The sequence below is a fragment of the Anas acuta genome, chromosome 9, assembly GCF_963932015.1.
Source record: "Anas acuta chromosome 9, bAnaAcu1.1, whole genome shotgun sequence".
NCBI lineage: Eukaryota > Metazoa > Chordata > Aves > Anseriformes > Anatidae > Anas > Anas acuta.
The window spans coordinates 21,346,304-21,370,012 of NC_088987.1; the positions used below are offsets into that span (position 1 = coordinate 21,346,304).

The window sequence follows — 23,709 nt, forward strand, 5'->3', positions numbered from 1 at the left end:
GCATGAGCTCGCTAATTGCCTCGTCTGCCTGCCCGGGGGGGTGCGGGGAGGTGTGTGTGTGTGTTACGGGTTATAAACACGGCGCTGGGCGCTGCCACGGTGTGAGGCTGCGAGGGCACCGCGGGGTGGCAGCGGGGTTCGGCTGAGGGGGAGCTGCGGGTGTGGGGCTGGGCTGTGCCCGGAGCCGTCCCCGGAGCCGTGCCCTGAGCCCAGCCGTGCCCGGAGCCGCCTCCCAGTCCCCGTCCCCGCCCGCCGGAGCCGCGCCCGGGCCGTTGCCGTGAGGGCAGGTGGCGGCGCGGTGCTGGCGCCCGGCATGGCGCTGCGCTTCGCCCCCGTCAGCGTCCCCCTGGAGCGGAGGATCCAGACGGTCGCGGTGCTGCAGTGGATCTTCTCGTTCCTGCTGCTGGGTAACAGCCTGCCTCCCCCCGCCCTGCCCCAGGAGGAAGGGGAGAGGAGAGGAGGGGGTTTCCTTCTGTGCCCCGAGCCCCGGGCATCGGGCTGCTTCGGGGCTGCTCCTGGGCTCGGGGTCTTCTCCTGGCAGGGGGCTCTGGATGCTTTTCCTCCTCTGGGTCTCCTTCTTCCCACGGAATCCTTTAGAGATACCTTCCTGAAATGCTAGCGACAGCACCTCCGCGGGCTGCCCACTGGGTTTCTGAGAGAAATTTTTAATGATCGTCACCATAAAGACTGCTACATCACTAACGCTGCTCACACTGATCCTGTCTAGTAACTCCGTGTACCGTAGTTCAATAAACTTTTTGTTTAAATGGGTGGTGAGTTTGAATAAAGATTGGCAGTGAACTGAGAGCCAGTAGTGCGACCGCTTCGGTAAACTAATGCAAAACGTCCTTTAAGAAAGCTTTCCTAACAATTTTTCTTAGTAAACTTGTTCCACTGATTGTTCTTCTGTAGCGAACTTTCCTAATATCTTAACAGGCTCTTATCACTAAACATCTAATCGTAACAGCAAAGCCTACAGGTAGGTGTCGGGAACTTGCTGAAATGAGCTGCTGGAGGAGGGAAGCTGGCCCTCGGTCCCCTGGGACCAGGTCCCTGACCCTACAGGTTGGAGGGAGAGCTGTGTGGGACACCCCGACCCGAGGGACGCGGTGACCGCCTGCCTGTGCCCCACTGCCAGCGCTGGAACACCTGACAGAAACCTGTGCTTTAGGGTTACAAGGAGAAAAAGAGAGCGTGCGTATCTGCCTTGCACAGCTTGGAAATCCATTATCATTCAGGTGCTGCTCTGATGTGCTTCGGATAACTGTTGGGTTATTTTAGTAGGGTCATTTATGTATGTGGGGGAAGCACGGGGGATATGGAGCATCTTCACTGGCTTATCCCTAGTGTTTGACTGGTTTATGTTACCTCTAAATTATATGGGGTTGGACTATAAACTGTTTATGTTTGTGGCTGCCCTGTAAATAGCCGGTGGTTTTTATTCTCTGTTATTGAGTTAAATCTCAACACATCTCATTATTCCAGTCTAAATAATGCAGTGGATTCGAGCGGCAGTGGAAGGAAACAATTTTTATCCTAGCATGTGTGGTGACAATGCTGCCACCTCCTTGAGGAATATGGGAAGCCCCATCCCTCTGTGCTTCCTTGGAGTAGGCAGCAGAGAATCCCCCCTTGCTGCAGTTCGGGGGGAGCAGGCAGCTGTCTGCTGCAGCTGGCGCTGCCTGGGGGGAATGAGTGTCAAGGAAAGTCAGCAAGGAGGGGGTCTCACAGCTGCTTAAGCTGAATACAGTGAGTACACACGACCATGAAAAAATCTGTTGGCAAATGCCCCCACAGAGGACAAATTGATGCTAATAATAATCTGCTTTCATTTATTTTTAGAGCTTTCTGGGGTGATTTTGTCATTTTGTGTGTGCATCCTTGCAGTTACAGGTCAGTCAGAATGGTCTGGTTAAAAAATTCCGTGTGGATCCAGGAAAAATCATTCGGTTGGTTTCAGTAACTGTAAGAACTGAAAAAGATGTTGGTTCCTAATGTCGTGGATTGCAGTTATGCGTAGATGTCCTTTACCCTTTTGTGTCTGCTGAGCTAACAGACATGGAAAGAGTGTTTGTTTAAGCTCTTGAATTCAAAAGTGACTCTTCAGATCGTGCAGGCGATACCCAGGCACAAGTGAAATACTGTGTGAATTCACGGGGAAGGTCAAGGGGGGTTGGTGGTGTTTGGGTGGGTGTTATCATTATTTTTTCTAATGCAGCTGGAACTAGTTTATACCAAGCAAGACTTTTCTGCAGATTCAGTGATTCTTATATAAAAATCAGTCGGTAACACCAGATGATAACCAGTGATTTGTGTTACAGGTATCATACAGCGTTTCTGTTTAGAGCAACGAATAAATAGGGTACTGGCTTAGTCCATAAAGTTGTCCATTGAGGATGTGGTGAGGTGCCACAGCTGAATAAAATAGCCTAGTAGGATGAATGATGAAGTAAGAGAACTCTAAAAATTAGTGCCTGGAAAGACAGAAGCTGAAGCAGGTAATGACATCCTTTAAATCTGGTAGGTGGCATGGGAAAACGTGGTTTGTTGTGCAGACTAAGCTGTAAGGGGGATGTGAGTCTGTTGTAACTTTGAATCCGTGATGTGACTTGGATAGAAGACTCTGGAAATCCAGCATTGTTTTTCTCTTCCTGGCTAAGAGAGGCTTTAAAGTACCTAAATTTAAAGTAGAAAGTACATTGTGGTGGCGTTTGCACCTTGCTCTCCCTGGCACCTTGGTTGCGATGCTGCATGGTTTTCTTAGAGCATGGAGCTGATGTTTGAGCTCCTGCTTGTGTGGCTAAAGGCTTTGCACAGTTTGGCCAAAGTACATGCACGCGCTAGCTACCTCAGACGGCAAACCTCAGCTCGCAGTGGCTTATCACCACTTGGAGAAAGCGCTGATCAGTCAGCGAGCAACTGGTTAAGTTCTGCTCCTTCGCACTGCTCACTGGCCTGCGCTACAGACGCGGTACTTCTGCTTTAGAGCGTAGGCAGAACAAACCTGCCTCTGCCTCCAGAAAGCCACATAGATGTACAGAGCATTTCATTAGATACAAAAGGAACCTCCTTAAAATTCAGGGTGTAAGTTCCCATGCTTTCCTGCGCTGTTACTGTAAGCTGCCAACACTTTCCCTCAAGCAGAAAAGACGAGTTTTTATTGTAGCAGTGGGGCTTCTGGTGGTTATCCAGGAGCATGAGTCCAGAGGCCAAAATGACCTCTAAAATACTGTAAGTGATGTCTGGCAGCTAGTCTAACAATTTCCTGCACTGTGCTGCCTGAAACTGCCATGTGGAAGTGCAACAGGCTAAAATAGTTTAGGTGAAGTTCCATGAAAGAGACAAGTGTCTCAAATGGGCTTGTTGCTTTTAAAAGAAAACTGCCAGCCTGGAGTCTGGGAAACTAAAGCTATCAAAATTGAAAAACAAGAAACACTAAAACTACTGTTTCTTGCTGTGTTAAGCAGAAATCCAAAAAAGCTTCAGACTCGAGCATAATTTCAAGTCATAAGGGTTTCACTGCTGAAACAGCAAGTATGCGGAGTGTTGCAATTTCAGAGTACCTATTTTGGGAAAAAAGCTGCAAGCTGCGACTTTGATAAATGCATTTTTCTGTCTGTAATTACTGTCAGTGGATGTCCATCAGCTTGCCAAGGGACTGACAGTCCCAGGGCAGGTCTGGCCCTGTGCCGAGCTCCTGCAGCGCCTGATGCTGCACGCTGGTGTCTGCCTGTGCTGTTGTGCAGCCAAACCCCAGGCAGAAAGTCACCTGGAGAAAGGAGACCTGCAAGCCCACAGGTGCTGCTGAGACGACCAGGGGCAAGAGCAGAGGATGCGTCATTCCAATCTTCCACCCCATTCCCAAAAGCAACTGTGACGGGCCATGAATGCAACAGGTGTCACTGGTGTTCAGTGCGAGATCTTGGTTTTTAAGCTCGGAAATCCTTTCCTTAAGGTTCCTGACTGAGCGCTTTTCACTATGGTTAGTAGAACACCTGATGTCCTCCCGCTAGGAGCCGGTGCAGGTTTTCTTTCTCTTGCAGAGTAAGCGAGCAGCCCTTTACCTGTAGTACAGGCACGAGGTGTGCCTGAGCGCTGCCTGGCTGTGCACGAGGTCGCTTTGTTTCGGGAGGTGCTCAGTGCCCAGGCAGCAGCAGGTAGGTCGAGGTGCTCCTTTCATGCAGTGAGATTCGCTTACGCTGCTGCTGTGCAGGTGCTGTACCTTTTGTTGTTCACGCTCTGTGATCTGCATAAATCAATGGCAATTGGACCGAATAAAGCTATTTTACGGAGATGGGGGAGAGAGGGTTTTTAACCTTGTCAGCCAAGGGGACTGGGGTTTTGTTCTGAGGTGAGGAGGTGGTCGAGAAGCATGGGACCTCTTTCACGGCTTGTTTTCTCCGTCCAGCAGTGGTGGGGCTGGTCTTGTCCTTACTGGGGATCTAGGAAGTGACTGCTGCGTGTGTACCCCTGTGTTTATTTGCAAAATACTTAATAATAGAAAATCAATACAGAACAGAAGCTATACTTTAGTATGCATGAAGCCACAAAATAATATGCTAAAGGCAGTGGTGTATATTAATGTGCATCCTGTTTTCTAGTGATTAAACTTCTGTGCATGCAGCATGTAGGATGAAACACTGAATTTGGCTGGAGACAACTTTGAGTTGTGGGTCCAGCCTCCCCAAAACAACAGAGGTGATGAAACACTTGCCACAGAGTGAGATATTGCTGCTGTAATAATAGGTGACTTCAGTGGTGAGAAAGCAGGTGTGCAGTGGGATGTGCTAAAGCGGGGAAAATAAATAAATCCTTTTCCCCAAACTTGTCTTGATGTTTTGTTATCTGGTGCTGGTTTGATTCGTCAGCTGCAGCTGGCTAACTAAAGCCACTATCTCATTCTTTTTTTTTTTTATTATTATTTTTATTTTTTAAACTTGCTTGCAGCACTCGGAGCCCTTCCTGGCATGCTGGCTGATATTGCTGCTTGGTTTCACGCCTCTCTGTGCTCATCTCTCCCTGACGTGCGCTGCTGGCCCTCGGGCAGGGATTGGTGTGTGATCACAGGGCATAACAGGGTACTTGCCGATGCCTGACTAGTATTTCTAGGAACACTAGCGCTGCTACCTGCCTCTCAGGGAGGGAATTTGGCCATGTCTGCGGGGATGTAAGTGCAGAAAAACGGCTGTGCTGCGTCAGGCATGAGGACCACCTGCTGTGGCATCATGTATGTGAGCATAACGAGTACTGAGTGCCTGAGGAGGAGTAAAAGACCTAGGAAATACGTGGACTAACACATTATTTGGCTTGCTGTCTTGGGATTTGGTAATCAGTAACTCAGGGATTTACCGTATCCAGGCCGCTCTATCTAACAGTACTGCCTAATGCTCCGTATCTCTTGCTTATCAGTATTTATCCCTGCAAGGTCTGCTTCCTTGGGAACGGCAACCAAATTCCCGAGTAAACAAGCCTTCAAACCAGCCTCCAAACCTTGGCATCTGAGGGTTTGTATTTGTTATTGCAGTCATGTTGAAACACAGCTCACTTGGTAGGAATGCTGAAATATCTTTGTGACTGGGACTGATACCCCGAGAAGGGACAGGTACACATCCAACACATGCTCACCTCCTTACCACCTCAGTCCTGCAGATGGCTACCAAATTCACGTGGATTTCAACAATTTTAGTTTAAATAAGTTCCCCCTTATTTTTGCTGCGGTAATATTTTTTATCTGGGAGTCTGCCACAGGTAGAAAGAGACAGCAAGTTCCTGTGCTTCTGGTGGAAACGTGCTTGTAGGTGGAATTGTGCAGACTAGTAGCATCTAAACAGGGTGGTATTAGCGTTACATACTCCATATTTTAGGGACTTTGAGGGTAAAAGCTGCAGAGCACTACTCTGTTGTCTTTGCAGACTGCCTCCTGTTAAGTCTTCCTTGGGTGCGAATGTTGGAGTTCATTTGCTGTATGCATAACTTCATTTGAGTTTCTACCCCTTGCTTTGCCATCTGTACAGAGCTCAGAAAGTACTTCCAGAAGCTAAGGCTGGTGGGTTTTTTGTTTGTTCATTTTTTGTTTTCTCTAATGAAAGAAGCCACTAGCAGGCCGAACTAGTTTGTAATGCCAAAATCAACTTACCACTGTTACCTTGCGAGATAATAGAGAGGAAAAAATGCTCATTAGGGACTAAATGAGCATTTAGTCCCTAAATAAATAAATAAATAAAGCAGAGAGCTGTGCAGCTCTCTGCTTTCCCCCCAATGTTCTGTTCCTCAAGCAGCCGGCTCGGAAGCATTGCTGCTGCGAAGAGTAAGGCTGAGGAAAGCTCTGCTCTGCCCTAAGTACGTCCCTGTGCTTGTTAAGGAATATGCCATCTTTTGTTTTTCCCCTGTGGCCGTAGAAGCAAGACACAAGATTTTCAGCTTGCTTTCTTCCCCTGGCATGCTTTATGTATTTGTGTGCACGTGTGCTCCAAGCCCAAAGGAGCAGCAATATTACAAATCCCATCTCTACATGTGTATTCACGGGAATGCCAGTGGCATAAAGATGTCCTGCTTATCTCACCCTTTGTGGGATGAGCTTCAAATCAGTCAGCTCTGAAAGCCTCCAACCGATTTAAGCCGTGGCAGCACGATGTGGTTCCAAAAAGCTTTGCTAAGGGCACCTGTGTGCTGCTGTTACAGCAGGACCTGCAGCGTGGTTCAGACCTGAGCTGTCGAGCAATCCAGAGGTGTGAGCAGCCTGGTTTGGGAGGCAATTGGACTGAAGTCGCTTGTTACTCCACTGCTCTGGGGAGCCTGTAGTGTGGGTTGGATGGAGACCAGCACCCTGGCCGCTGAGGATCCGCCTGCACCGGCTGGACGTGGTCTGTGACTGCTCTGAGGGCAGTGGGAGGCTTTCTGCCGGTGGGTGAGCTCAGACTTGGTGCCCAGGTGTTTGAGCATCCTTGGGCAGGACAGCTGCTGGTGCTGCCACCTAACACTACTGGTATTAATTCAGGTTCGAGAGAAAAAATTACACTGGAAGTGCATCTCAGGAGGATACAAAGAAGTGACAAATTCCAAGTCATTCACCTTCTGCCTAGAGTTTGTTTATAAAATACATGTAAGGTAAAGTGGCCACCATTTATCTGCTCAATGCCTTCTCTGAAGGAGAGGACACTGGTTTTGTGTTTATAGGCACGTTGGTTTTGAGTCACCGGTGCTCAGCTCACCTTGCTATGAGTAAATGCACTGAAATGATGAGGAGGTGCGGTACAAGGAATTTGCTTTGCATGTCTCGGTGTGAGTGCAGTAATAAATGGGTTTTGTCCTACAGCACGCCGAGCTTCTCCCAGGAGGTGCAGGGAGCACACCGAACTCCTGCCCTGTAGGTGCACCCGTAACGTTGGCTCTGTCCTTGCTAAAGCAAAGCAGCAAGCGTGCTGATCTCCATGCATGTTTGCCTGCAGAGCACTGAATAGTGCTGTCTTGCACTTCTCGCTGCTGATTTAATTAGCTCTCTCAGCAAGGATGCTTTGATCCAAAGCCCCTTTCAGCTGTTTGGCCAGGTAACAGATACTTAAAAGCCATGGGATTCTGCATGGAGCCAAAAGTCTTCAGAAAGGAAGGCTCAGAAATACAAATGCTCAGCAGCTCATGTGAACTTGAAGCTCATTGACTTATGGCAATTACAAAACTTCTCGTGCTTATTCCAGCTTAGTGCGTGAACCTTGTCATCTTGTCCAGATTATCATTGCTGCGAATTTCTGTAGTTTCAGGATTCATTTTTTTAAAGAACAGATAATGACTTTTCCTCCAAATGCTCCCGTTCCCTATTTTGAAGTGTTGCCAGCGTGGGGTACCCAGGGAGTCCTCCCTCGGGAGCAGAGGTGAGTGTCCTCCTTCACCCACATCGCTCGTCCTCTGTTACAGATGTTCCCCAGAGCTCACTTACAGTCTGGGGGAGTTTTCCACATTGACTTTGAAGGTCTGTGGGTCTCAGTGAGCCGTGGTATTTTTCTAGAGCTTTTGCTGAGGTGTTTCTCTGTGTGACACCAGGTTTGCCTGTTTAAGCAGGAGGCAGTGGGCTTCTGTACTGACCGTACCGAAGCACGGAGTGTCCTTCAGACAGTGGTGTTTGACCCTGTTTTGACTTAGGGTTGTTCCCTTCTTTCCTTTGAGCAAATGCAATTCTGTATTCTGCTGATTCCTGCCAGAAATGGGCATATTCATTCATTCCTTTCCTACACAGTCTAACGGGCAGCTTTTCCTGCTTTGTCTGCTGCTCAGCTACCTCACAACGATATCTCCTGGTCTGTGCTGCAGGCACAGCCGGGCTAGAAGCAGGGATAGGCTGGGAGAGGTTCAGAAAAACATAAGTACGCACGTTGGAAGAAATACAGGAGTGTGCATAGTTAGGCTCTGATTCCAGCAGCTCAAAACCTGCTTAAGGGAATCTGCTGAGAGTTTTCAGCTCCCAAAAATGCTGCTAGAGAAAATCTTTAATGAAGCTGATCTGAACTAGGACAACTGGTTTTTAGTGTTGGTTCATCTGCCTGTTTCCAAGTTTTTGTTTCTGCCAAGGTTAACACTGTGTTAGTCAAATTATTGCCTGATGTAATTCTTCCAAGGTTTCACCCCTCTCTCCTCACTGAGGTGTCTGGCCCAACGTGTTTCACCTTTTAGGACATGCCAGGATATTGCCCTCATGAAAGCCAGTCAAACGTGGGACATACAAAGCAGGTCTTAAAAATCTGCTGTGCAAAATGCCACAGAATAATGCCTCTGTTCTGCGGCTCTGCCAGTGAGGACTGGGTCCTGTTTTGCTTGCTGTCCTATAAATATAGGATGCCAAAGCCCAGGCTCCCTGGAATTCAGCATCTGCAGCTGTACTCGGACCCATGACCTGATGCGTTCTGCTCACAAGAAGCCAGAGGGAGCAGGCTGATGTCGGGTGTGCTGCAGGGCAGGGAGCAGTGTGCACCTAGGCACTGGCTTTACCTCACTGCTTATAGCTGCCTAATTTGCTGCAAGAGTGCAAAATTCTGCAAATCCTACAAAAGTTAATGTCTCCATAGGGAGTCTCCCTGAATTTCAGGTTTGAGCCCCAAAGTAACACGTTCCGTGTAATATTTTTTTTCCTGTCTTTTTGAATTGTGCATAATGCACTGCCTGCACATGGGCATTGTAGGAGGATGCTACAGTCCTCATCAACCTGTGTCTGAAAGTAGCAGGGCTTAAAACTGGCACTGTGCTCCCACAGAAATGGTGAGTTTCTGATTGTAGTGACGTGTCCAGAGACTGAAATGAAACCTCGTGATGTTTTGGTCTTGTCTAGCACATCTTCATCAGCCGCAGAGCACTTTCTGCAGGGAGTAGAAGTACCAGCAGAGATACACCTATATACCTATATAGGCAGAGAAATTAAGAAGCAGAAAGGGAAAGTGATTGCCCAGCAGCATTCCTGTTAGAAAAGAGATCTTGTTGCAGCCCTCTCCTTTCAAACCCCTCCTCCCATCTTCTTGTTCATGGGAGCATCACGTCTTTGTTAGCTCTTGCTGCCTCCTTTTAGTCTGTCCTAGGTAATCCAGATGTTACCTCCCGAATGTCAGTGTTCACCCTCACCACGGGGAGAAGACAGTTGTGCTGGTTCTCAGCTCGTGCTTTTGTTCTATTGAAAAATCAAGCATCATCTTAGGCTGATTCCCCCAGTTGTGCAGAGTAAGAAGTACAGGCTGAGGTGATGCATCCTTGGAGGTAATTGCCTCAGTGAAACAACATTCACACGAGGTGGAACAAGCCAACTTCAATTTGTGTACGTTTTCAGTAGCATCCCCGGTAACAATGCAAGGGCTGGGAATTCAAGATCTTAAAAAAGACAGTCGTGATTAATGCTAGTTGTGATATATATATATATATATATATATTTTTTTTTCCTCTTTCCTTTTGCAGCACAGTTTTGCTGTGGATTCTTTGTAATCTTGATTTTGGGCAACTTCTGGTTCCTTGCTGTTCTGTACCTCGTGTGGCTCTACCTGGACTGGGAAACGCCGTGCGCTGGGGGCAGACGGTCCCAGTGGGTCAGGAGCTGGACTGTCTGGAAGTACTTCAGGGAATACTTCCCCATTCAAGTGAGTAAAAGGTTTCTCACTGAACTGTAAACAATTGAACAGAGACGGTTTGAATAGCCGTGAACAAGGACTAATGTCTAGGACTCATCTGTGGTGTGATTATAACGGTTACACCATTTAAAATCTTTTTAAAACATGGGAAACCTGAGATTTAGCATCAGAAAGGGGCAGGGGAGGGGGAACAGGGGCTGGATTTCTGCTTGGACTGTTGGGACACAAGACAGTGCCTCAGCACAGTAAATGCTTCAGAGATGATTTTTGGAGATTTATCTATTTAAACTTCATTCAGCGCTAAAACAGACCAGTAAAGTGCTTGGAAGAAATAAATGAATTGTCGTTGGTTCTGTATCCTGTCAACCTGCGATTTCCACATGTTGTTTTTGAGAACCCCTGTGAAATGAATATTAAAACGTCCTCCACCATCTCTCTTTTTCAGCTTATAAAAACTTCCGATTTGAATCCAAATCACAACTACATACTTGGCTTTCACCCTCATGGGGTCCTGGTAGCTGGAGCCTTTGGAAACTTTTGCACGGGCCCAAGTTTCAAAAATTTATTTCCTGGGCTTACTCCGTATCTGCATATTATGCCCATCTGGTTCGGCTGTCCCTTCTTCAGAGAATACATAATGAGTGCTGGTAGGTAAAATCAGAGTGTCTCAGCTGTTCTCCACATTGTAGCTTCTGCTTCAAATGTAAGGTCTTCTCCTGTACCCATAAGCTGTACCTAGAAGTTATTTCACTTCAAATGATCAGTGCTGAATTTAGAGCGCTGGCACTAACTGTTACGCAATGAACTGTTGTTGCAAAGTAATTTTGAAAGGTTTTATTAATTTTGCTAAACTGTAGCATGTATCAATATTTAAAATCGATCCTACTGGAAGTCTGAGTTGCTCTGTTGTGTCATATGTGGCATATGCAATGCAGGTGGGTCGGGTGCAAGGAAGAGCTTTACAGCAGGAACAGCTCACAGTAGTTGTTCTTCTTGCAAGATTGCTCAGAGAATAAGGTCTATGAATAGTTTGATTTTGTTGGGTGTTAATGATGGTTATTAAATCTGAAATGTTATGGTCAAACACCGTATTTCTACCTTTTACAACACCACCTGGGTTAAACAGATAAGGTCAAGTAATAGCTGGTCATTAGAGTATTACTGCAAAATTTTGCCTAATACTTCTAGATGTGGCAAGAAGGGGAGCAAGGGGAGCAGGAACAGGAGCTAAGGAGCCTGTGGCTGAACTGATTTCATCTGCTGACTTTCCCCAGCCCCACAGCGAAGGGGAACGGAGCCTCCAGCACCTGTTGTATATAAAAGGGTCATGTTTGTCATTGGTACTGCAGTAATAAAAGATACAAATAATAAGTAATAGAGTTTGGGGAATAGAAAAATACAAGTGAATGAGGACTAGTGTTCCTCTACAGTGGTTTAATACAGGAGTTATTTTACTTAAATTCATTAAACTACAGCATTTGAGTAAGTACGGTCTGCAGGACAAGAGTAGGTTTGGGAGACAGATCTAGCTTTCAGTCCTCACTGCAACATGGACAGTGTGATTTCAGACAAACTATTTATCTGCTCCATGTGTGGAAGCATGCCAAGGGTGCCCAGATTGATACCAGAATCCACGTGCACTTCAGCATACCAGAAACGCCTTTCAGTGCAGATGTTGTTGTCAGAGTTTTTCTGAGGCCTGCAAGGTTAAGGGATTAGTAATGTTGCAAGATGACAAATTTGAACATTGCCTAGCCTGGAGGTCAGTTTACCTCTTTTTGCCATCTTGACCTGTAGAAAAAAGCATTTATGTGCTAGACAAGAAATAACTGGAGTAAAAATCATGCTAAAGAATAGTCAGCATCTGAGCTTGTTTTTTTTACCAGCGTGCAGCTGATCAACCAGTGTTTTATAATTTGACTCATAACCTGTATTATACCAAAGGGGATCTTTTGCTCCCTGCATCTGAAGTCTGCCAGTTATCCTTGGGAAGAGCAGTCACAGCATTACCCAAGCTGCTGTGCAAGGGAGAGTGAGGAGCAGTCCCCTGCCTCCACTTCAGCAAGGAGAGGAGTTGGTCCTGGGGAAGGACAGTGCCTCTCGCTTTCTCTTCCAGGGAAAATGCATGCTGAGTGGTGAACGAGCATCACTCACAGGATTCGTGTCCTGGGTCAGCTGCCTTCTTCAGAGCAACAGTGACTGGCAAGGAGTATATGGCAAATGGAAATAGCTTTTTACTGAGTTCTCTGAACTTGCCCCGAGATCCAGCTATTTCTCTTGGTGGCCAGCTCTCAAATCTAGATCACAGTCATTGTCTTTGTTGTGACATGTTCATAATCCATCTCGTAATGTCTGCAATAGGAAAAAAGGAGGTGAATCCTTCCCTCAGGATCCAGTAGAGCACAGTTTGATACCAGCCCTGTAAAAACAACAACACAAAAACAAACCCAAAACACTACAACAACAACAACAAAACAACCAACAACCAACCAACCAAAAAACACACAAAATGAAAAACAAACAAACAAAAAACCACAACAACCTAGATTTGATTTCTAGATTGTCATTTAGAATATATTAATTCAGCACAATATAACTAAACATGGCTTCTGGGTGAGTGGTACCAGTGTGAGCCTTTTAAATAGGACTTAAGCACGAAGTTGCTGTGGAGGGGACAGCTGTTTCTGTTAGGAAGGACGCTTCTCAGAATAGCAAGCTCAGAGCACGGTCTGAGTTGATGCTACAGACTCCTACATCAGTGTGCCTCTGATTAGAAGTAGTGGCAGTGGCAGGAGCACCAGGAAGCTATTCTAGCCTAAAGAGATTAGCCTAAATAAATGTGAGTGACAGGTCCTGGTTACTAGAGAATAAGCTGATGCAGCCATTGGGAATCGTGCAGCGGGGCCTTTCCTGCTTCATGGGACACTGCTGTGTCCATGGCCTGAGGCGGAGCTGCTGCTTGTAGCTTTGAGAAGAAGGGGTACAGCTTGGCACTGTAGATCCTCATTTGAGTTAACAAGTCCTTTAGTCATTCTCTTAAACCCTCTGTGCTTTATGGCTTTTGCCGCTGCTTCAGCACAACCTGCTGCAGTTGAGCTGTGCTGTTCTCAGACATAGAACCGGAGGCAGAGTTGAGCAGCCAGCCAGCCGAGACAAAGTTGGCTCTTCCTAAAGATCTCAAACTTCTGTGGTAGGCAAGCAGCATTTTAGCTCATCAGTGTGAAATTAAAGGACTTAACTAAGACCTGATCTGTCGCATAGTGAGGGTGTTGAACCCAAATCTTTCAACTCAGTTGTGCTGTAACTGTTTAGAAACATCATTTAGACATCATTTAAAAATATTTTATATATTCCACTGTACTTGTACGTGAAGCATCCGTGAGTGACTCTTGGAATGTTTGCTCCTAAAGGGATGGTTTCAGCCTCCAAGGAGAGCGTCTCGTATGTGCTGAATAATGAAGGAGGTGGCCACGCGTCCATCATTGTGATCGGAGGAGCCGAGGAATCCCTGAATGCACATCCTGGAAGTTTGACTTTGAACGTCCTCAACAGGAAAGGCTTTATTAAAATGGCCTTGAAACATGGGTAGGTTTCCCATCTGGCCTGTCCCAGTAAGCACGCTTTGAATACAGAGTCGTAAATATAGTATAAATTATGTGTAGTACACTCAGAATTAGAATTTGAAAGAGCTATTTGTGTACGAACGTGCAGATATCTGATGTAAGAGCTAGTCTGTACACCTCGATCCAATCTGGGTGTCGAAAAATCCTTTTTGTCTTTCATAATTTATGAGCAGTAGGTGGAGTTATTAGCATATCTTGGTGATCTGTTTTAGTTGTTCTATATTGCAGTAGCAAAAAGTGAGAATTGTGAAACAATATTAGTAAACCTTGGCTTTTATTGCTGACCGATGCAGACGTTGTTTTCTCTTATGTAAATTGGAGTTATAATAAGACAGAATTTTCTTACCACTCTAAGCCAAAAAAATTTAGAAAGCTAGACCCTGTTTTATTAAATTGCTGTAAAATGTAATCCAGGAAGATTTCTTTTCACCTTTATTCTGAAGACTTTTTTTGATTTTGAAGATGGTTGTTTACAAAAGTACGTTTTGGGAAAATTTGTAATGAATCTCAAGAAAAACTAGCTTACTTTTTACTATCCAACATCTATCAGTATGCAACTAAGCAGAGAGAGCATTAATATCTTTTGAATGCTTTATACAGCGTGAGCTGTTGTTTATGCTGAACTACTGGAAGTATTCAAACCAATGACTTATTCCTGCTAAGCTGTCTGTTAAGCTCCCAGGATTATACATCGACATGCAAAACGATAAGAAAACAATATTAATCCTTGACAGATCTGTAATAGTTTTTAAACTACTAATTAGAAGAAAAAAGGTGGGCTCTGAGAAGAGCTCTGCTTTCACAAAGGATACTAAGGTAAATTTCTTCTAGAAACTGTCATGTGTCAGAATATTCCAAGAGGGTTTTTCCTATATATGTCACTAGGATTTTCAGAAAAGAGCTGTGCCCTGATAAAGTAACATTTTAGTGGAATTTGTACCCAGAAACAACACTTGTGTATTTAAATTGAGACTTTGATCAAAGACACACAAAGGTACTAATCTCTGTTCAATTGCTACTAAATTCATGAGTAGTTTTTATTTATTACCGTAATGTTTGGAGGTTTATTTAATTTTTATTTATTTATTTATTTATTTATTTATTTTTGAGCATGTCTGATCTGTCAGTTCACAAAGGCTGGTATTTATCTCTCATCTAAACTGATTTGGATTGAGAAACTAGATACTACTGTGCCATTCAAGGCCTTGATTTCAAGAGCATCCCCAACACATGACAACACTCTCAGGGCACTTACAAAACACAATAATGAACACTTTGTTCTGTGTTAAGTTCAGTGCTTCAAGTTATGGTTCTCCTCTTAAAGAAAGGCCTAATGTCTGGAAATAATGCCCTACCTGACTGACTTACCTACACCTCACACACAATCATCCTAACCACTAGACTACGAGTTATTCTGGGTCTGAGCACCTTCTAGACAAACAGCCTCTGTGTGAACTGTAGGACACCTGACTTCATTTCTGTATTTCTGTTCTGGTTTTGGACTGTATGATGATAGGACATGATGAGACTCCAGCGGCTACAGCTCTTGCAGCACTGTAAGCAGACCTGAGATCCTGTGCCAAAGGCATCCAGTAGATGCTTCTGCTTTTATCATTTGTTTCTATCAACTAACAAATCTGAAATGAACTTGTGGAAATGAAAGGGCAAGGGAGGTCTGCAGCATGAGGAGGGTGAAAAGAACACATGCTGTAAGTGTCTACATATCTTTCTGGTGCTTGTGATCCACAGCATCAAATACCAGGAGAGGAAAGGGCAGTGCATAGACCAGGAGTCCTGTGCTCCCTGGCCCTGGCTTTTACACTGCCAGTACAGAAAAGTTCTCATTCCTCAGATGGGAGCTCATCGAATTTGCTCTTAAGTATGAAAGCTGAAGTCCTCTGCACTTCTGGAAGACATTTTGGTCCAAGGTAATACGGATATCTGATATGAAGTGAAGAAATTCTAAAGATATGAAAGAAGTGATGAATCAGCTAACTTATCCTTAGTTTCACAATCAGAAGTTACTTATTTCTCTGTCACAACCTCCTACATAGTGTCTTGCAAAAGTCTTTACCATCCAGATTAGAAGAAATCTCACAGTCTTGGGGTGCTATTGCACCACCAGATTTTCCTGTTTGTCTTAACGTAGTAGTAAAAAATGGAATATTTACACAGCACATTATGTACCAGGCTTTCCAATATTTTCTTTACAGGTGGCTGGGTGATTTGTTGTATGAGAAACCACCCTCTGAGCAGACACCATTCAGGGTAGTGAGTGGGAATGACAGTATTTGGGGATCTTCACGCTTGAGAAATTATAGAAGCAGTTGTTTTGTCCATACAGGAGAGTTTTGGTTGTCCACAGTACTTTCCAGACAGCTCTGTCCTAAATGTATCTTCCTCAGGCATTCAGAGCTTTGTGATAACTCATCTCAACAGTATTATGGCAATGCTACATTTTTGCTAATGTAATTTTATTACATTAGCATAAATGCTAATTTTACAGTGTTTTCTGAAAGATAGTGTAAGCTGAATTGAATGAATGAAACCAAGGCTTCAGTAAAGCAAATAAAACCTCTCAGTATCCTTCAGAGACTGCTTGGGATTGCTCTGGTAGGGTTTTCTGTTGTTGTTGCTTTGTTTTTGTTTTTAAGCTTAAACTGTGTAGAATACTGTTTGATCAAGCTCAGAATTTATCTAAAACATACTGCAGTTGAGGCTTTAAATATAGTGATGCTTTTGCCTGTTGGAGATGACTGCAGTGATTCCATCTGCCTAAGTTGTTTGTGTGTCCAGGAGCTAGTCAGTGCCCTTCCTCCCAGCCAGTTCATGAACGGAATGAAAATTCATTAGGCTGTGAAGGAGCCAGAATGAGTTAATATAATTTCTGTGAGTATGATTTGACCCCTGATAAAAATAGATCAAGGCTAGTTTTCGAAGAAGTCTGGAGGAAGTAGGATTTCACTGGGAGTTGGACAGTGGGGGAGTTTGGCATTGTACTCGTGTTTGTATGGATGTCTGTTTCTTATCATGCTTTTTGTGCCGAAATCAAGTGCCTGCATTATTCTAGTCAAAAGGCAGAGGAAGGCTAAGATCTGTTTCTGACACCACCCAGCTGGGAGCATTATAAGGTTAGCAATGAGGCTTCTTTCCTTGCCAAAGGAGAGAATGCAGTGGAACAAGGGTGGACTTGCTGAAATAGTGGTGGATTTGATCATAATTATGATGCATACAATTATTCATTTTTTATTATTATGAATGATCATAAAAGGTTGTAATGGGTAGCAAACAGCTAAATACTGTCCAAATACTCAATGCTACTTGTTGTGAATGACTTTTATTCATTTATTTTTTTGAAACAAACCCAAAAACCCTACACAGCCAAAAAGCAGCTCTCTATCAAAAGAACTGAATACCTGCTACTGATACATACTAGAGCTGCTGCAGATTTCTGTGCTGGTTATTGGGAAAGTTTCCACACGGCTGATGTGAACCACAGTGCAAATGCTGGCTGGTGTGGGATCCTCACTGTTCATTGTGTTGCTTTACAGGGCTCATTTGGTCCCAGTGTTTTCCTTTGGCGAAAATGAGCTATTCAAGCAAGTTGCAAACCCCAAAGGTTCATGGCTCAGAAACGTACAGGAGAAACTGCAAAAGATAATGGGCTTTGCTTTACCATTGTTTCATGCTAGAGGAGTATTTCAATACAGTTTTGGCTTAATACCTTTCAGGCAACCTATTCACACTGTTGGTAAGTTCCTTTTGCCTTTTCTAATGCTTTTGCAAATATTTAAAAATGCATAGATGTTCTCCTAATATCTGTGTAAATTTATAAATCTAAGAAATATCTGGCTACTGTGCAGCTAAAACAAGTATGTGAGGTTTAAAATAAACCTTTGCATATATATATAAAAATATATATATATATATATATATATTTAATTCCTCTCCTCCCCCATGTCAAAGGAGGAAATCCTTTCTCCCTTTTCCCTTTCTGTCCCAGAACAAATAGTATTGTTCATTCACAGTTATTCCCAGGCTTATAGCTGCAACAGTCCTCAAGGAAACCAAAAGAGTTGTCCAGCCCATACCAGAGGGCTGGCACAGCTCTGCAGCCAGTGCTGTGGATTCTGGGTGCCGCAGTTTTTTTGTAAGATGCCCAGCATCTTCATTTCTTAGCCCTGCAGAGAAGCAGCCGTGGGATGTTCCTAGTATTGCACAGCCACTGCAGCTGCACTCCGGGGCAAGGCTGCTGGAAGGATCTGGTGTTGTTCTGAGCTGGTGCTCACTGGGACTGGGAGGGATGGAGGCCTTCAGCTCTCTATGGTGTTTCCTTCCGCCTCCCCCCCCCCCTTTTTTTTTTTTTTACTTGCTATGGAAAGATCTATGTTTAATTAAGAACATGCATGCCATGTTGACAGGCAGTTTGGAAGAGATTTTTCTTGCAACAGAACTTGTATGATCTCGTGAAATCCTTTACCTTTGGTGTTTCTGTTTCCTCATGTTTGAAAACTATTTACTACCATCTCCCTGCATTCGTGGGGGGGGGGGGGGTGTGGTATGGCTCAAAGCAGGCTTGAAAGCATTAGCTCACCTACCGAAAGCTGCAGAGTTGTACTGACCTCCACCCAAGCCGGTTAGCTGTGTTCACGTGGCCAGGTATCTGTGTCCTCCTCCTGGAGCAGACACTAGCTCAGAAGCTGTTGTCCCTAAAGCAAAGAAAGACAATTCAGTAAAAGCAAGGTCCCTGAAGTCTAAGTGTGCATGTTTAGGGCTTCACAAGTGAAGTAACTTTGCTTTTCCTGAGAATTATTACTGCTTTTCAGAAACAGAATCAGCTCTAGAGTATTGATTTGAGCATTTTGTTTAAAGCCGAATCTGAGGAAGATCTGTGTAATTTCTAATTCCACAAGAAATTCTCTGCTCCCGGAACAGACTTCTGCAGAAAGGCTTGGGGTGTGGTTTGATGTTTCCAGTCAAGCTCCAAGATCTTCTGCATCTGACGTGCAGTGATTCCCCCCCCATCAAAGCACTGCTCCAGCCAGGGCCGGGATCACACCCGTGTAGGCCCTGAGAGCTCTTGGCAGCTGAGCCTGCCGCAGGAGTATGCAGAGTGGCTCTGGCTGCACTTTCCTTCCCGTTAGTCAACACCACCCAATTTGAAGTGGCGATATGTGTTGAAAGGGATTTTCAAGTGCTTTTGAAAAAGCTCCTGGAGAGTGCTTTTAACTCTCTGTTTTTCTAGAAGGAAGTTAAAAGAAGATTTAAAGATTACTTCCTCTGCAATCTTTGTCAAGTCTATTATGCTCTCAGTGCCTCCATTTACTTCAGTGAAAGAAGAGCAGCTGTCAAAAATTGTAGTGAGTGAACAACGTGAGATCGTGGGAAGTCTCTGTCAGCAAATTGGAGTTTTTTTTAACTAAAGCATTTTGTGGAGGAGGCTGCCCTCTGGACTTGTGTGGGCTTACCTCATGTTCCCTCCAGACCTGACTCCAGCTGAAGAAGCGTGACAGCAGGCTTCGCACAGTGTCTCATGTGTGGGGAATGTTCAGGTTGGAAGGATATTTGTGAGCAACTTACGGTTCAGAGACACCTCACAGGGTTTGGGGGTTTCAAGTGCTATCTCTCCCTAAGCTGAGGTAACCGATGAAATTTCTGGCGCAGGTGCAGTGATGCCCATTTTGTACAAATTGGAGAATATCTCCATTTCCCTCAGTGTTCACGTGTTTGCGAGCTTGTAGGCTTCACTCTTTTATCTGAATTTGAACAACAGAGAGAGGAAAAAACAGACCCAGGGCCTAGGTTTGTGAGAGGCAGGATGCGGCCTGAGAGCAAGAGAGCTGTGCTGTGACTCTGCCAGCTTGCTGGGAGCTGGGCAGAGCCATCACAGGAGGGAGAGCAGCTTTACTCAGAAAGAGATGACAACGAAGCTAATCCTGCTGTTGTGTTTGACTTCCAGTGGGAAGCCCCATCCCTGTAAAACGGAACTTGAATCCCACCACTGAAGAGATTGAACAGCTACATGCGGTATATCTACAGGAACTACGAAAATTGTTTGAAGAACACAAAGGAAATTATGGGATCCCTGAGCATAAAACTCTTATCTTTGAGTAGTAAACCACAATCCGTCATTCTAAATCTCATGGAAAAAACTACTGTATGCTGAAAGAGTTCTTTCTTGCAATCTGTGTTTTGCAATCTGTAATTATCCTTGTGTAAGGAATAATTTTAAGAAAGGATTATTAAATAGTTTATTGATCTTTATTTTATGAAAACAAAAAAAAGCATCCTAAGGGTGCAAGCCGTGAAGCCAGTGCTGTTTTGAGTTGTCCTTTTAGGTTCATCTGTACTAGAAATGCCAGTGAGAGACTCGACACTGATGTTCTTACTACCATGGTACTTTACCATAGCTTGAGCAGAGGAAATTGCCCCAGCATGAGAGCAAGAGCAGGAAAAGCATATATACCACAGAGGTCTGTCATTAGACATTGGGACTGTAACCAACATGTATCAAACACAAGTTGTCTTCTTAATGTCAAAAAAAACCTCTTCCAAACCAAGTTGTGTATTTTCAGTAGATGGCTATTACGAGCCATTTGCATGTGAAATCATGAATAAATGAGTTTTCTGCCTTGAAGAGGATATCAGCAAAAGCAGTTTGTCCAACCAATGGAGCAGACCAAACGCTGTTTGCAGGAAGAACAGAGTGTTGAGTTACTCTGGGCACGTATGTGCTGGGTGGGGGTAAGCACTGAATAATGTGACTTTTTTCGACAGCTGTCCAGTTTGTAAGATGAATCAGCTTTGTTCGGTAGTTTTAGTCTCAGAGAAGATGGCAGGCACAGGACAGAAGTACACCAACGAAGCTAGTGTGGGAATCATGTGAATTTCACCTCTTACGCAAATGAAAAGTTATCATATGCCAAGCACTTCCACACAAGGAAGGGGAGCCCAATTTGTTCAGTCTAGTTCTGAAATTTCACCAAGGAAAGTGTACTTGATTTATGTCTTCTTCCCCACTGATAGATGTGGGGAAGTACGTGGAAAGCAGTGCCTTGGAGTGACAGCCGTAATTGCCAAAGCAGTGGGAGGACAGCTGTAGGGTGCGGCAGGTTAAGAGGATATTTGGTGTGCAAACCAGCTGCCTAGATTTGAGAGGTTTATCTGAAATGTGGATATCCATCTGAGAGAAGAAGAAAAAATATCTTAGCCAAACTCTTTTTCAATTAAAGTGCCTAGGTTTCTGAGTTGATTTGTAAAGAGAATTATAGTATAAATATAAATATATATATTTAAATGAAATTCTTGTATTTGTAAATGCTTTTCATCTGTGTGTGGACTTTGCAGACCTGGTTTTACTGAAGTGTTTGGTTTGCTCTAAGCAGTTTTTACTCATTGGGCAGCATGGGGCATCTGCAGCGGGGTCGGCTCAGCACAGGCGTGCTCTGGGAATGGTGGTGCTGGCTCCATAAGCACAGCTACATTGGACACATCTGATTCTCCTCAGGAGAAACGCAGTTGGAATTTTGGGAAAAGTTAAAACTTTGTAAAGAAAATATCATAGCAAAATGAAGGTCTTCAAGGAAAAGGGTCAAAATATTTTGACTCCTGAGGAGTGGATTCCTTATGAACCAAAGCCCCACAGCTGTGTAGATACTTGCCAGACAGACCAGATGTGTGTTGGGCTGGAGTTCCAGAAACCCTCCAGCAGCAGATTGATTTCCTTAGGAGGGCCGATATATACCTTCTGGTATATAGCAGTCATTCAGAGGTGACCAGCCAGTGAATCCTGCTCTCACTTTCTTCAGGACTATGGATGTCTCTCTGGGAGCCAGGATGAGAGCTGGAATTCTTGCTGTTGCCTTCCCAATGCTTTTGGTGCCTGATGATCACTGTGGTGTAGACATATCACTTCTTCCTGCCTTGTTCCTCTCTCCCTGGGATAAAATCTCTGAAGAACTGTGTGTGCATACAAAATAAAGAATATTGGCTAAACAGGGGAGTTACGAGCAGAGCTTGAGAAGAGGAAGCACTAGGAGTGTGAATGTTTAACATGAACTTAAGATCAAGGCTGTTTCAGCACTTGGAAGGGCGTATGTGTAGGGAAGTCAAATGTGAGGTCTGATACCTGGGAAGAGGCCTCCAGCATCCTGAGTGCTGTAGTGATGAGCCCTGAATAATCACTGACCCATTTTGGCTTAGCCAGCTATGTGAAATTTCCTTTGGTTTTGTTTTTTGCTGTCTGTCCTGGTGAGGAGTGCTGATACAGTCATGAAAGAAGAATTTGGAGTCTGTGTCAGGCTTCCGTCCTAAATCATCTGCTCTAGTGAGATATTTCCTCTCATTTTCAACCTGCTCTTTTCCTAATACCTTAATGATATAGGAGCTCAGGATGTAAATTTGAAAGCATTAGCATTGGGGTGAGGATGGGAAGTGATTGTAATAAAATCAATTTAGCTAAAAATTCTAAGGAATATAAAGATACTGATTTGGGGGCAATACCTGGTCCAGAGGGTACTCTGCAAATAGGCTTACTTCTGAATTCCATGAGAAAATTATTTATGGGCTCTGAATATCATTCATAACTGGCATAGTTAGAACAAGTAGGGATTGTGTTGCTGTGACTACTAGTATTTGTTATGCTTTGTAACACAGGAAGATGGAGGAAAAAAGAAGTCTTTGAGCAATATGAGTATTTTTTCTTCTCTATAACTACTGCATATTGCCTGTGATGGTCCTTACAAGCTACCTTTTATTACATTTTCTACATGTTTAGGCCTATTTTAAAATACAGTATCAATCTCTAATAGGCATGCTGTCTTCTAAAATAATTTGGATTTTACAAATCCGAATACTATCTGGATTTGTAAAACAGCCCTGCTTGAACACCAGGTTGCTTCAGAGCAACCTGGAAACTGTAGATCTGTGGTGATGCCCACGCTTACTGGGACTTGCACTGTGGTGTGTTACTCTTAGTGCCTTTTAATGAGATGGGTAATCCCAGGGAAGCTAGTCATCTATTAAAAAGATAGATGCTTTGCGTGTTTACCATTCAAATACTGTTTCTCTGATGTGCTCAAGCTGGCAATGCCTGCCTGTTGCCTTGTGAGTGAACATCTCTCCCAAATTTGATTCACAAAAAGTCTTTAAGCAGCAGTGCTTAAGATTTTTTTACTTCCTGAACTACAAAGCATATTTTACACTCTTTGTAACTCTTCATGACACCAGAAAAATATGAATGTCAGTTGTATCAATGATAGATGTGGCAAGATGGTGTGAGATAATAAAAGTTTATACCAAAGAATGCTTGTGTGGACTGGAATTCAAATATTTGTCACTACTATTCGATACAAGATTTGCACTTCATCCGTCGGACACCGGGAGCCTGACTGAACTCAAGAGGAGCTGTAAGGCAGTGCTTAAAAAAGGGGTCAGTGAAACTGGATGGATTGCTTGCTGCAGTCTTCTGAGCAGTCACCTGAAGCCAGGTTCCTGCTGATGGTCCAAAAGAGCTTGAGGAAGAAGGGATCCATGGCAGGGGAAATGCTGAGCTGCAGCTATCCACAGCCAGAAACAGTGCCAGGGAGATGCAACAGGCAAGCTAGAGCACAGGAGGGTGGGTGACTCCCCTGAAGAACTGGTGATAGAGCTTTTAGAGTTGAATTCAACTGAGTTTAAGCATAAGTTTGAATTAAGTTTGAATTTTAGATTAAACTTGTATTGAAGAGTCAAGCTCTTAGTATCAGAACCCCAGAAAGAACAAACCCTGTAGAGGCTCCGCTTAACTTTAGAAATTGGGGAACTAAATAGCCACTTAAAGTAAAATAAATAAATAAAACTAAAAACAACAACAACAAAAACAGCATTTCTCTATCAGGAAGAAGAAAAACAACCACCTTAAAACTGATGCCTTTTAGTTTTTATATTAAAAAACAAACAAACAAACAAACAAAAAAAACCAACAAAACAAAACAAAACAAAACAAA

The 23,709-nt window shown here is 44.2% G+C and overlaps 1 protein-coding gene across 2 annotated transcripts; it reads left to right on the plus strand.

Annotated features, from left to right (window-relative positions):
- Positions 1-52: 52 nt before the first annotated feature.
- MOGAT1 (monoacylglycerol O-acyltransferase 1) lies at positions 53-23,027 on the plus strand. Of its 2 annotated transcripts, none has more exons than XM_068691527.1 (6): positions 53-407; positions 9,931-10,109; positions 10,546-10,747; positions 13,511-13,685; positions 17,275-17,474; positions 19,683-23,027. In XM_068691527.1, the coding sequence occupies exons 1-6, from the start codon at positions 314-316 to the stop codon at positions 19,835-19,837; spliced, it is 1,005 nt and encodes a 334-aa protein (XP_068547628.1). In that variant the 5' UTR covers positions 53-313; the 3' UTR covers positions 19,838-23,027. The 2 variants fall into 2 exon arrangements, with proteins under 2 accessions (XP_068547628.1, XP_068547629.1); XM_068691528.1 differs by lacking the exon at positions 53-407 and adding an exon at positions 6,255-7,868.
- Positions 23,028-23,709: the final 682 nt, after the last annotated feature.

Coding starts and splice junctions, on each gene's coding strand:
- MOGAT1 (XM_068691527.1), top strand. CDS start 314: ATGGCGCTGCGCTTCGCCCCCGTCAGCGTCCCCCTGGAGCGGAGGATC. Junction 408..9,930: donor CTTCTCGTTCCTGCTGCTGG/GTAACAGCCTGC, acceptor TTCCTTTTGCAG/CACAGTTTTGCTGTGGATTC. Junction 10,748..13,510: donor AGAATACATAATGAGTGCTG/GTAGGTAAAATC, acceptor TTGCTCCTAAAG/GGATGGTTTCAGCCTCCAAG.